This window comes from Dipodomys merriami, unplaced genomic scaffold (assembly GCF_024711535.1).
Source record: "Dipodomys merriami isolate MVZ:Mamm:240054 unplaced genomic scaffold, mDipMer1.0.p SCAF_1, whole genome shotgun sequence".
NCBI classification, from domain to species: Eukaryota; Metazoa; Chordata; class Mammalia; order Rodentia; family Heteromyidae; genus Dipodomys; species Dipodomys merriami.
Genome location: NW_027202270.1, coordinates 22,888,602 through 22,903,966, shown reverse-complemented (window position 1 = coordinate 22,903,966; position 15,365 = coordinate 22,888,602). Strand labels below are relative to the sequence as shown.

At 33.5% G+C, this 15,365-nt stretch overlaps 1 protein-coding gene across 4 annotated transcripts in view; it reads right to left on the bottom strand.

Moving 5' to 3' along the window:
• Erbb4 (erb-b2 receptor tyrosine kinase 4) overlaps positions 1-15,365 on the bottom strand; it is a 1,023,136-nt gene that overhangs the window by 227,120 nt on the left and 780,651 nt on the right. For 2 of the 4 annotated variants that reach the window (XM_070017823.1, XM_070017826.1), the window contains exon 16: positions 11,906-11,950. In XM_070017823.1, coding sequence (XP_069873924.1) covers positions 11,906-11,950 — 45 coding nt within the window. Of the gene's footprint in view, positions 1-11,709; positions 11,785-11,905; positions 11,951-15,365 lie in introns of all 4 variants that reach the window. The other 2 variants (XM_070017822.1, XM_070017825.1) reach the window with 1 other exon arrangement.

Sequence of the window (15,365 nt, the reverse complement as noted above, 5' to 3'; positions counted from 1 at the left end):
GAAATCATTCTTTACATAATTAATCAGAAACACATTATATACAATCTAGGATTCATCTTCCACCACCTAAACTCATTTCTGCTCTCAACCAACTTGTCCTAATCCCACAGATCATACAGGATGAGCTACTGAGGAAAAGGAAGCTTTTCTAGTGTTTTTTTTTTTTTTGTGCCTATAACATTTGTATTTTCAAAACTTTGACAAATGGGTTTGGAGATGGAAACAGTAGAGTTAGTGATGGTATAATGAAAGTCATTTCCGTACATAACTACAATATTAGTTTTTGCAGTCTCTTAAGAATTTACAAAAATTTCCACTTCAGACAAGATTTTAAAACCATGTCAAAGTTGATGCATACATCAACTTTAGGACTAGTGTCTTGCATATTTAGTATATAACAATGCACATTGCTCTCAGTCCAAATAGTGTTCACTTAGATTGTGGAGAGTATTGCTCACAAATACTAAAATTTATGTGATATGAGCATTATTAACTCTCACACATTAGAAAAATTAAGTAATAAGGTTCAGTGAAAACATACGTTGAAATTATTTGAGAAGACTATAAAATATTTAATTATCTTCATCATAAAATAAGTCTTGTTTAAGAACAAACCTGGTTCAGAGAAAGAAGTGTAATCTTTGGAATCAGACACTTAAACTTGAATCTCTTCTTTTCTTCACTTACTAGCAAATGTTTAAACTCATCTGGGACTGTTTCCTCATTTGTAAAAGGGTAATAATGAAAAACTTTCTCTAAACGTGTCCTGAAAGTATGACAGTTTAACACATCTGACAGACAGAATAGATATTTTTATAGTGATAAAAGAGACTCCTATCAAAGAAGGTTTTGAAATAAAGCAAAGTTACCCTGGAAAGAAATAAACTTGGTGTCTTGGATATCCAGTGGTCCTCTCTCTGTTGACGTCTAGAATTCAGTCGACTACCTGGGATTTATACATGGCATGTAAACTCTAGTATTTGGGAACCAGAAGTTCCATAAAAAGTAAGTTTGGAACTATATTTTGCTTTGTTCATGAAAAAGACTTATTCCCTCAACGAGTAAACTTTTTATGGTAAAAGGTTTTTGTTGTTTTATTTTTCCTCTACTAAAAGTAACTATAATTATTCCATAAATGACTCAAGCATATGGAATGCAATACTCTGAGCAGAAGAACACAATGCTATAAAAATTACAATGGCTATGAGCATGCAACGTTTATTAGAGGTGGGTTTCCCTTTCTGTATCATTCATTCTTTAGTACTGAGTTACTGTGAAATTAAACCATTTTAGGTTTGAAAGTCGAGGGTGGCTAAGGATAAAATACAAAACGGTGCGGGAATTTCAGTAGTTAATCAAAATGTTCCCTGTTAATTATCTCCTGCCTACATACATAGTATGCAAAAATAATTGTATGTTTATGAAAGAATGATTAGTTGGGGAATGTGCTGCGGTAATAAGAAAAAAGCATGAAGAGAGCAATTTACACTAATATCTACCCATCATTTTATATATCCACATCACAGGAGGAGGTCCAAGTTAATTAGATTCCTTTGGTTAAATAGGAACTATGAGGGAAAAAAAGACATTTACTTAGGGCCTAATATAACGTATATCTATATTATGTGGCAGAGGAGAGAGAGAGAGAGAGAGAGAGAGAGAGAGAGAGAGAGAGAGAGAGAGAGAGAGAGAGAGAGAGAGAGAGAGAGAGAGAGAGAGAGAGAGAGAGAGAGAGAGAGAGAGCTTGAACTAAGGGCCTGGACACTTTTTTGCTCAAGGCTAGTGCTCTAATACAGCTCCACTTTTAGCTTTTTTGGTAGTTAATAGAGACAAAAGTCTTAGGAGACTTCCCCATCCAAGCTGGCTTCAAATAGCAATCTTCAGGTCTCAGCCTCCTGAGAGCTAGGATTACAGGTATGAGCCACTAGCACTCAGCATAGGGGGAATGATTTGAACTTCTGTCTTAATATATAGAAAAAATAATAAAAAACTTTGATATATATCTAAGAACAAATTGTGTGTTGTTCACTTATGACATAAACATTAAATGATATCTTATTAGGAATAGTTACTGCAAAGCATAATTTTAAGAAGTATAGGCCAATAAAATTCCAACTCTGAGTAACTTTCCATTTTAAAAGTAGAAAGTGAGAATTTTAGTTATAGACCTAAACTGTCATAATTTGGCCTTTCTTGTATAAGTTTTGAAGATCTGGGTGCATGTTTAAATATATAGGTATGTACAATGAGGTAGGCAAAAATGTTTTCTCTTGGATCTTTATGATTTATCTGTTACCTACTGAATTTGTTGAAATACATGGAAGGGTACAAACCCTTACCAAACAGGATATTAAATCAAAATTTCTTGGTGTATGGGCTAGAGGAATGCTTTTTAACCACATAGAAAGACAGACAGACAGACACACAGACACACACACACACACACACACACACACACAAGATAAGTAAGGTAAATAATAAATAGTCTATGAGTCATATTTAATATTAAGATGTATTTACTTAATATATCCAAAATTATTAACAGTTTATATCTCAATTTTCATACATCTTCAAAATCTTGTGTTCAAGTGATAGAGCACTTGACTGGAAAGCACAAAGCACTGAGTATCACATATACACATACACTCACAGAGAACACACCTACTTGTGATAATCACAAATCATTGCTGATTGTGTCACAACTGTGTTGAAAATGGTCAATGGCCATAGGTGATAGTGGTTGGAATATTGGACATTGCAGATCTGTCTACTGCAGTCTTGAGGAAAACCTATCAGTCTGATAACAATACAAAATCTAGAAATGTGTTGTTAACCAAGGGCATCTTATTGAGAAGTTTATATTCATTCATAAGCTATTGCTCACTAGAGAAGTACTAAAACCTAGTACCAACATGGAGGCTTAACCCTATAGTTTCAATACTATGACAATAGCTTAAATCTTGTTTCAGGCTTCTTCTGGGTATGCAAGTAAAGAATAGAATAAACTATTTGAGTATAGCATGGGCAATTTATCTCTTATGTTTAATTTATTTCAGACTATAAATTATCTTTACTTGTACAAACACTATGTTGAAAAGGAATGTTACGACTTTGGGATGGGGAAGGAGGAGTTGGGGAAGTGGAGCAGGAAAGGATGGTAGGAGAAAAACAATGGAGGGGGTAACAGTGCTCAATAGGAAATGTACTCACCTTACTCATCTAACTGTAATGCCTCTGTACAGTATCTTTATGATAATATATATTAGAATTGTCTTTACTTCTCCAAGTTATGAAATATAGAAAATAAACTGTTTGCAAGACAAGAAAAAAAAGAAGCAATGGTATCTTTTGAAATTTTGTGTTTGTTTCCATGGTGAGTAGGTGTGATACCCAGGAGTGAACCATGGTCTCCCAGGATTATAGTTGCTTTGGTTTTCATGTACCTTTTCCCACTTACTCAAGTACTAAGCTAGAATTTGATGTCAATGCCCTTTATAGATATAAATTAAGGTCCTGTATAACTTAAATAGTTTGTGTGTGCCTGAACTAATCCTGAGTATTCAAATTTAGATAAAGATGTCAGACACACAACACAAACTAAGAACAACAAAAAAAAAAAACCTAAGAAATTCAAATAATGAGACTGATCTGACATACTATTGTTTTCTGAAAATGGAGAGTGAATCCTGATAAGAAATGGATATGGCCACAAAATACACACAAAACAACACACACACACACACACACTTATGCACAATCCTGGCCAAGAATCATTAATTAAATTGAGACATAATGCTACAGTTTCAAAGAACCCAAGCCAACAACAAGCTGGGTAGACTTGGAAGAGGACTAATGTCTAGCTGAGATCATGAACAGAATTCATCCAAGATTTCAGCCTATGAAGAGAAATTAACTATGCCTGTACTTTAACCTAGAGAATCATGCTTCTTTTAAGCTGGTTAATTGATGGGGATTCACACAGGAATAGAAATCTTACATAGTAATTGAGCAATTCCTTTTCTGTACCTGATCTCAAAGTCTTCCATACTCATCCTAACAATTTTAGTTATTAAATAAATAAATCAGGGTTATGATACTTTGAATTTCACCTTATGATTGGGCACCCAATTAATCATAGAAATGTTAATATACTAGTACTTCTACAGCAGTAAAATTTATACATTTACTATCACGCAATTATTCGCCCTTTTCACTATAAATGTCTGAAATCATTTCACTCACACACTTAATAAACATGCTTTTAAGAAAGAAATATAATGCATGAACATTTGAAATTGAATAGTGGTGGCTCATACCTATAATCCCTGCTTCTCAAAAGGTTGAGATCTGAGGATTGCAAATCCAGCCTGGATAGAAAAGTTTGTGAAACTTATCTGCAATGAACTACCAAAAAACTAGAAGTGGAGCTGTGGGTCAGGTGATTGAGTCCCAGTCTTGAAAGAATAAGCTAAGAGAGCACACCCAGGCCCAGAGTTCAAACCCAGTACTGGCAAAAAAAAAAAAAAAAAAAAGAAAGAAAGAAAAAGAAAAGAAAAAAGAAAAATTTTAAAAAAAATTGAAAGGAACATTTGGAGAGAAAAATAAGAAATATCCAATTTGGTTTAAGGGCATAAGATCACAAGTACATGCTATATATAGTAACCATAATCATTTTAGAATATATTAATTTAAAAGCTCCCAATTTATATTTAAGCACTGATTAGATAGGAAGGAAATGCACAATGGTTCATGAAATATCAGCCCTTTAGCAGAGAATTAGACTAAGTTTTCTCAATGCTATTGTGGCTCATATACTAACTAGGTTACTTTTTTTGTTTATTCCTTTGTCCTTAGAAAGCATAAATTAATTCTCTTTACTAGTAATTACCTTGATTATTTTGCCATATCTGTCTTTTTCCATTTTTTATTACATACTGTCAGAACGTGCATCACTTTGTAAACCATCCATAGAGATGTTTTTAAAGAATTTATAAACCGGGTGCCAGTTGCTTATGCCTGCAATCTTAGCTAGTCAGGAGGCTCAGATCCGAGGATCACGGTTCAAAGCCAGCCTAGGTAGGAAAGTCCATGAGACTCTTATCTCCAATAAAGCACCAGAAAACCAGAAGTGGTGCTGTGGCTCAAGTGGTAGAGTGCTACCCTTGATCTGAAGAGCCGACGGACAGTGCCCAGGCCCAGAGTTCAAGCCCCATGACCAACCCTCCTTCCCCCCCCAAAAAAAGAATTTATAAAAAAATTATAAAATTTAACTTGGTGATAATTTACTTAGATCTTATTCGGAAAGGAAACATTTTAGACATCAAATACTACAAAATTGAAATAAATGTTTCCAATGTACTAGAAAATTCTGATTCTTCTAGATTGTACTTTTCAAGGGAATGAAGAGGAGAAGAGGAGACAAGTCAATTAAGAATGCAATAGATATCCTACAAGATTTAGAAAAGTGAGGAATGGTGGGTTTAAAAGGATAGATGACAATGTTGAAAGACCCTTTGTATGTATGTATGTATGTATGTATGTATGTATGTATGTATGTATGTATGTATGTATGTATTGCCTGTCATGGGTCTTGAACTCAGGGCCTGGACACTGTCTCTGAGTTTCTTTGGTTCAAGGTTATTGCTCTACCACTTGAGCCACAGAACCACTTCAGGCTTTTTTTTTCTGCTTATGTGGTACTGAAGAATTGAACCCGGGGCTTTTTGCATACTAGACAAGCACTCTACCACTGAGCCACATTCCCAGTCCCCCATTGTTACAATGTTAAATGTAGTTAAATGACAACTCCTTTGCATAACTACTTAAAGATAATAAAATAAAATGAAGAATTGAATGTTGAGTCAAATTTTGGAATAGTATATACAAAATACACTTATAAGTCTAAAGAAGAGTTAGGGCTTCAGAAAAAATCTCATTTTTGTTCATTTTGTTTTAACAGCATTCATCAGAGTGTTGATAATCAACATCAATGAAGCTTATGATATTTTTTAAGTAACAGGATATTAGTAGTCCTGTTATCTTTCCACATTAGAAGTAAATAGTTATAAACACAGCTTGCATACTATAGAAAGATACTTGTGGAAGAGAGTCAAAGATAAGACTGCATAATAGCTCCATCTACCTACTGAATTTGTTTTGCTTTTATTCTTATCTAGAATAATAAACATCTTGCCAATTTGCTGATACCTTAAAGCTCTCCATCTAGTCCTAAAGTCAGTGATCTTAAAAATCTCTGTCAAATTTAACTCATCATTTTGGATTATTTAGGTCATATATTAATACTGAATTGTATTGAATATCACACTAATGTACTTAAGGCATGCAAAAGCTTTGATGGGAAAGTAACATTTTGATATCAATGGAAATACCACTCAAAAAAACGTGGGGTACTAATCACTTTTGTAGAAAGTCGTCACTTGACTATATGAAAAGCAATTGATAACTATGTTGAGGTGATTAATCCCTCATGTATAATTCCCAAGTAATTTGTGGTTGCTGGGAAGAATAGGACAAAAATTAACTGCAAAAGATAAGATGCACATAGTTGCATTCACCTCTCAAAACTTACTTTAATTCAAAAGTAAATTTAATACATAGAAAGTGATGAACTGAGAATAGACCTGTAATCAAAGGCTCTGCACTAACATTTACTGGATTTAGTGATTTCAATACAACTGATGCTCATCTGAAATAAGATGATCTAAGTTAATAACTGATGTTCAAAATGAATGGTCATTTTGGACATAAGTTATGAACTAAGTTACTTGAGGACAAAACAAAGAAAACCATACGTGATTTGTGAAAATGATACCAAGAAGCTAACAACAACCTCTGTCATCTACCATACATGGGTCATGCTGATAAACTCCTATGTGACTTCTTTGGTAATAACCAGTATACCATAAAGTAAAAGGGTGACATAATTATTAATATGTAATGAAAATATGAAATATTTTAAACAGCCTTCCATAAAATACTTAGAGTTAAGCTAAGTTCAATTACTTACTTCATATTTAAAACACCTAGAATAATTAAACAGGCATGAAGCCATACAAAAATACCTGAACAATAAATCTAGTCATTTGAATAATTTTTCTCACAAATTCAAAAAGAAGTTTCTGGCACTTACATGTACTGTTGGTTCACACCTGTAAAACTGCTACTTAGTAGGCTGAAATCTGAGAATTGCCATTCATAGCTAGCCCAGGAAAGAAAGTATGGGAGTCACTTATCAACAGTTAATCACCAAAAAGCTGAAAATACAGCTGTGGCTCAAGTGTAGAGTGCCAGTCTTAAGAACAAAAACTAAGAAATAATGCCCAGATCTAGAGTTCAAATTCTAGTACTGGCATATGGGTACATGGATGTATGTGCATGTATACACACAAATATTATGTTAATGATACAAACAAACAAACAAACAAAAATCCTATTTTTTTCTATCCAATTTTCCTGACAAAAAATTCCAGCAGCAGCTTGTAAGGTAAATGGAATGCAGAAAACCAATTCATAAATGGCATTCTTGCAAATGAATAACATTATTTAGGAAATTAAATGAATGAAGAAATGATCAAGATTGGAAACATTTCACCTGTTTTCATTAAAATCTTCCATCTTTGTTTAGCAAAGAGAATATAGTGTAATGAGACAGTAGGGAGTAGAACTATAAATATTTCCAAATAACCACATTGACATGTTCAATGCAATTATCTGTGACTAAATAAAAACTAGGAATTTGGATAACCTTCCATTTAAATGTACTTGTGGAAACTTGATTATTTCCCATTGTTCTTTGTTATTTTTCTATTACATAACATTCATTTTAATCAATTATGGCAGAAGCTCAAAATCTATCATGGAATTGCTTCTTTCTTAAGTTTCTAATTCTTACTCATCAGTCTCCTGCTTTCAGTGAAAAAGCAAACCTACCCCATAACAGAAAGGCAGCAAGGTAAATGTCTACTACACTGATAAAGATCTGAAAGAAGATATCAGCAAAGCTCAGTCAAAATGCTGCTCTGTCAAAAAGACTTTTCCTAGGTTCCCAGGCCAAATCCATTATGTAAATTCCAAATGTGGTATAATCAGCCTCTGATAATCCAATCAATTCTAGCCAGTCAACGCAAAGAATTAGAGCCACATTGTTTTCAATTTTAGTTGAAAATTAAAGACATCTGGAGTTTCTAAAAGGAAGCATTAGGGATGGCTTAAATGAGACTCCAGAATCACCAAAAATTATTGTAATTCATCAAAATTTGGGATTCTTTTTCCAACTATGAGATCTGTGGACACTTCTAAATAGAATAATTTGCTACCAGCTACTTAGTCATTGAAATCATGACACTTGAAAGTTTGCAATGACATTCAAATACTTACAATTTAAGCAATTTTATATATGAATTCTTTAGTCACAAACTTAGTATTTCATATGTGAAATACTAAATAAGACACAATTTCACATGATTTTCAGATTACATCAATATTTCAATTAGAGCAGAAACTATCACCAGTGAATATCTATTACACAGTGGCTTCTGTACATTATATTCAAATCCTCTTTTTAAGGCATAATGCTTATCATCCCCATTTATCATAAAATTATCATCCCTATTTCATGGAAAATACATATGTTTGGAATTACAGGTTCACACTTAGGAAACCCTGTGGTGGTTCGTATCTGTAATCCTGGCTACACAGGGATAAGAGAGGGAAGGATCATTGTTTGAGGACATCCCATAAAAAGAGTTTGGAAGGTCTTATCTCAAATATCAAGCTGTAAAACAACCATGTAGGAGGCTGAAGTATGAGGAACCTTGCCTAGGTTCCAAAAGAAGACCCTACCTGAATAATAAACACAAAAAGGGCTGGGTAGGAGGAGAGTAGTTTAAATGGTACGACCTGCTTAGCAAGCCTGCAGACATAAATTGAAGTGCAATGCTGCCAATAAAAGAAAATAAACATCAAACCAGCTTCAGTTCAGATGAATATTATATTAAAAAATAAAGAAGTCTTTTTCTTTAGCTGTACATGGGCTGTAAGTGATTTTTTTTTAGAAATGATGAGCTATATACTGGCCATGGATACTCATTGATAACAAAGCTAATGGGAATTGGATCTCTAAGATTATAGACTGTAGTCCAAGAACTCGGGGAAGCAGTAAAATTTAGAGTACAAATATCACATCATTTTTCTGAAATACTAACTCTGAGTAAGATGTATAGGACTTTGTGTTGTATGTAGTACATCAGTTACAAGCATTAACATCCGTAAGGGTTGTATGTTGGGCAGGGCAGCCTATGACCTGCAGCATCACCCCCAGTGGCTCTCTTCATGAGTGCTGCTCCTCAAGGCAAGAAGAGCAATGCCTTCCTTCCTTTGAAGAAACCATCAGAAAGGCAAAGGTCTATAAGCTGCCTCAGGGCCTCTGAGAGATTTCCCTACTCACCCCTGGGAGGCATGTTCTTCCATTCTTCAGTTTGGAGTATAACCAATATATAGAAAAAATAATATAATAACATTCATTAAACAATTCAATGAGCCAAGAACAACTCTAAGTACACATTCAAAGCATACAGTTCAATCCACACCAATCTCCACTAACTTGAAACTTTGATAATTTTGAAGTTTTATAAATACAATACTATATGACAACATATAATAATCCTAAGGTGAAACTCAAATCATATAAGAACCTTCCAATAATCATACCCCTAAAAAAGATAGATCTTAGCTTTGAACTCAGAAAACCAGAATCTACAGACACCCTTCTTTACCAGAAAACTTATATTTTTTTCTCACTAGTTTTCTGGAATAATAATTAGAAAATAATTGAAACAAATATGAAAACGTTCTCAAGATACATTGCAGTGACTCAACGTCCCAATGAGGAAAAATTATTTCATGGAGCATTCTAGAAGTATCTTGGTTTATAAGACATACTTCAAACTTCCACCGCTCTCTCGCCCTTCCCTTTACTCATTCTTTCTTTAATTTCTTTCAGAATTTTCACCTTGCTCTAGACTTTATCACCAAGCCTCAATTATGCCCAAGTATCAAAGTGCCACTGTTGTATGAAACAATTCACTGTAATGTACAGTTTCCTTGTATAATTTAATGTCTCCACTGATGTCATTTAAAATTTACTAAGATGACTTGTTGTTTATATGATCACTTGAAATTATAGACATTCAAAGGCGATAGTATGTGAATGAAAGTAGTATGTAAATGAAAACATTATATGAATGTATTCAGCCATTGTCACTGAATGGCTGAATTCAGTAAGACAGATGGATTTGGTAAATATGTTACTTAGGAAAAGGAGCCAGATGCATGCAATAAGGCTCTATATGACCAAATTTATACAACATGAAATAAAACAGATTGACCTGTGGTGATACAATTCAGTACAGTAATTGCCCTCGGTGTAGGATGCCAGAGGCCTTTTGAGATTCTATTAGTTTTGTTTTCTGATCTGGCTGGTGGTTGCACAAATGTTTTATTAGCATAAGTTCAGTAATATTTTGTATACTTCAACTTTACACTTAAACACAAAAGTGCAAGCCAAAGGGCAACACCTGACTCCCAATTTTCATTCGTTAATCAAAATTTACCATTATTTTCTCTCTTCCAAAAAAAAAACATGCAATTAATTTGTTTCATAAAGCTAACATAACTAGGAAAAGTTTTATGAGATACTTTTTGGTGTTTATTGAAGTACAGTTTATAGACAATTAAATTCAACGTTTATGTGACAATGTGGTGACCTATAACAATTCTATGGTTTTCCACAAGTGCTTTCATTCAGGCAACCACCACCACAATCAGGATACAGAGAATATTGCCTCCTTCTCTAACCACTAGCATTAGTGGCACATTTTTCTCTGTCCGGTAGTCAGTCTCAACTGCCAACCACCAACCTCTGGCAATACCCAGATTTTCTCTCCCTATTTTTTGCCATTTGAATGGATTCATGTGGTCCACACTTTTGACAATCTGGTTTCTTTCATTCAGTATAATGTATTTGAGATCTATCTACACTGTGAATAGCAACAGATTGTTCTATTCCATTACTCAGTAGTGTTGTGATTCATGGATATGCCATGACTGAGGAATGGCTAAGTCATTTCCAGTTTGGTGTGATTGTGATTAAAACCAATGCAAAGATCTGTGTATACGTTTCTGTGTGAACATGAGTAATATATTTTGCTTTTAATTCCAAGTTGTATTTTTACCAAGGTGAAGTATTTTCTCTATTGTCTTTATTCTACAATAATTATGTAACCTGGAGAACATATCAATCAGTCAAAAAATAACAAAATCAGAAATGGAATCCAAATCAACATCTCAAAAGCATAGATCAACTTTGGCAAGTACTTTCCATATAATATTTTAAATCATGTATTGAATTGAGAATGAAACTATTCTATTAAAATTCTAGATTAATAATTAGTAACCATGTGTAAATAATATCAATTAAAATCAATGGAATTATAATTACACTCTGAAATCATAACCAATGAAGCAAAAAGAGTTAAGAAAGGGGGCTTGAAAGACAAAGTGTTTCCAGTCTCTGTCCTAATTCTCAAATTAAATGTATGATAACTTTAATTCTATGGGTTAGTATTTATTTTTCTTCATGGCAATTGGGTCAGAATTGGAGTGTAAAAATGGAAACATGGCAGATGTTACCTAGCATGTTGTGGTAAAGTGGAATGGCCCGTCCATGGGTAGTAAATGCAGTCATGACTAGTGGGACCGTTACACCTGCAGGCAATTACAGAACAGAAAACATCATTCTGCATCCACAGTGACATGCACACACATGCACCAGTGCTCACACATGGAGCCTTGGAGGAAGAACATGGGAAGCAAGCACACCAAGTACCTATCCATCAGGCCGATGCAGTCTTCAATACTTGAGCCTATACACCTGCAGAAGATGCAAATTTAAAAAAAATACAAGGAAAGAAAAATTAGTCATTAAGAACAATCGACAAAATAATTACTGATTGTCAAATACTTAGTTTCAATGGTTAGGCAATTTTTAGAACACCATGAATTAAAAACCAATGAGAAGATTTTTGCTTGCAAACACACAGAAATAAATGCAATTACCACCAAAGAAGAATCCCAAGAAACATGTATACAGTAAAACAAAATTTATCCTGATCTTTTGGTTTACTTCTGAGCACATATTGCTTATTTCTAATAGTTTCAATTCATTTGTATTATTTATGATTATACAGGTTGATGACTATTTTGAAATTTCAATGACTAATTGTTTTCATGTATATGAATTCTTATAAAGGCTCTGTTGGGCTGGGAAGGTGGCTCAGTGGTAGAGCGCTTGCCTTGCATGACTGAGGCCATGGGTTCGATTCCTCAGAACCACATAAGCAAAAAGAAAAAAGCCGGGAGTGGCGCTGTGGCTCAAGTGGTAGAGTGCTAGCTTTGAGCTGAAGAGCTGAGGGACAGCACCTAGGCCCAGAGTTCAGGCCCCACAACCGGATGCAAAAACAAAACGAAATAAAAAAAAAGGATCTCTATTTTAGTATATACCAAAATCAATAAAAAAGGAAATGAATAAGTTATTGTAGTATTGTAACACAATGTTTAATGCTGATTAGGATTGATTTGAGGAGAAAATTACTTAAGGTGCTTTAATGCTATTCTCATAGAAATTTTCTATAATCAGATTATTGCAATCTTAGTTTGTGAATGTTTTAAAAACCTATTTATCTTTAAACATGAATTTATTTAAAAGTCAATTTAACAGATTTGAGCATATGGTAAGTATATCTTAAGGGACTCTTTTAAAATAGCAATGCCATACCTGAAAAGAAAAACAGACTTTTACACTGTCGTAAGACTGAACTCTATCAATAGTTAATACATTAATACTCTTTAGGTTAATGAGCAAATCAAAATCTAGATAACTAAGCAGCCATTTGTGATAATGTTTACACTATTTATACTGGCACACCCAATTATAATCATTAGAATTCCCTAGAATTGTTATTTATTCCATTCTCCAAAGCATTTACAGTGTTCTTATTTTTCTTCCCATCAGAAATAAATAGCTCTAGGAAATCATTACAATTTCTCCTATATCAATGATTTATAGAACTGTCTTATTTGGCCATATATATATATATATATATATATATATATATATAATGCACATATATATACCATTGTTATTAAAACTTTAAAAAGGAGTTGAAATAAAATCATTATATAATGATAGATAAGGTTTGATGTTGTGTTACATCTTCACATGACTGTAAACATTAATGAACTAATATCACCTAAAAGAACAATTAAGCCCTATCTTTGTTTCATGAATATTTTAATGTTCCAAGTAGCTAGGGAATTTGTTTGTGTTTATGCTTTGAGAATTTGTTTTGAGCAGCAAAAATAAATTATAACCTGCAGAAATATGTGGCAAAGCCTTCAGAGAAAAGAAGCATATAAGAAATAACTAGAGCACATGACACTAAATTGGTACCACACAAAATCTGTAATCAAAACCATTTATAAAAATTGAAAATTAAGTATAAAAAAGCCTCTAAATTGTCCTATATGTTTTTATCTTTTTCTATGCTGAAGAAATTATTTCTTCTAAATTCCCATGATAGCTTCTTCAAAATGTTTTTTATAATACAGCTTTGCCATTCTGTAAAAATAATAGTCGACTTTTTATTTCCAAGTGAGCATCTGAAAAGCTATGGCTCATCTGCAATCTTTATGATAACCCTTGAAAGATAAGAATATTCAATAGTGATATTCAACTTGAAGGGAAACTATGAGTAATGAAAGATTGTCATCCATTCAAAACTGTGTATTGCATCCCTCCTGGAGTATCTCCTTTCTTGTTTGAGCTGCAGTGGGCTTGGGATAAAAAGATGAATTGGGAGCTTTTCTTATTTTTATTGAATCCACAATTCAGTGAGTGGGCAGATGCATAAACATATATGTATTATAAACTGTGGTAAATATAAAAAGACCAGTGAAAAGTAGTTCATGGTAGTGTGGAGGAAGGACACCTCATTTAACTTCTGACTGTCATGGTCACCATTTTGGAGGTAATAGGAAGCTGGAACTTAGGATGCTGAATCCTACAGGTATCTTGGTGGTGATTTTAAGAGGTAAAAAAAAAACACCAAAAAACAGCAGGAGCCATAGCATAGATCTGAAGAGCTATACAGCATATACAAGCAACAATAATTCTCAACAGCTGGAAAGTCAAATAGGAGGTAATAAGAGGGAAAAAGTAAAAGGTAAAATGGTTATTAGGAGGTAGGTTTCTCAAATTAAAATGGAGAAAATCTTATATTTTCCATATTAAAGGTCGTGGACTTCATAATGCCATGAGCAGTTTTCCTTTCCCTCCGGAAATGGATATTTTTACTATATAAACTAAAAATGTAAAAAGGGTTGATAAAAAGAGATTAAAGTGCAGTATAAATCACGTTACCCATATTCACAAAAATTTAAAGAGAGTTTTTCCAAGATGCCTGGAGCAATAAACATTGAAATAGAAATTCTAACATCTAAAATGTAGGTTTGGTTTAAATCAAATCAAAATGAAATTGCCATTATGTTGGCAATTACTCAAATATTGAAGTTTTTGCTACCTTAGTGGGATAGATTTAGTTTGCATGTTCCTCTTTTCCATTTTAAGCATTGTTACAAATTATGAACGTGGTTACTAAGTTTAAAAACAAAATGCTTACATAGGGATACGGGTTGAACCATTGTAACAATGAGATGTAAAAGACACTATGTTGAAAATGAACTTTACAACTTTGGTGGGGGAGGAGGGTGTAGAGGTGGAGGTGGGAGGGAAGGGACAGAAGGGGAAAAACAAAGGAGGAGGTAACAATGCTAGATAGGAAATGAACTCATTAACTTGCTCAAAAAACTGTAAGCCCTCTGTACAGTATTTTTACAATAAAAATTTTTACAATAAAAAAAAGGATTTTGTTCATCGAAACACAGTCTGGTTTTTAATAGAAGATATAAAGTCAAGAGCATACATTTCTCGGATGATACTTCCATAGAGGTAAAAAGCTGTGCTTTAATCTTTTATAAACTTGCCTATCACTGCCCCACCTTAAAAGCAGGAGTCTTCTAGAAGAGAGTGGATGAACAAAAATAACAAGCACATGCTGCTAAGTGTGTCCTTTAGTCAAGGCATGAAGAAACAATGGCATAGTTTTCTTTCATGTAGAGATATCAGTCAGACTCACCTGATGGTAGCTAAATGAATAACCTATTTTAAATGTATCAAAAGAACTTAATAGACCAGAAACATTTAATGTACTTTCAGAGTAGTAAAAGTG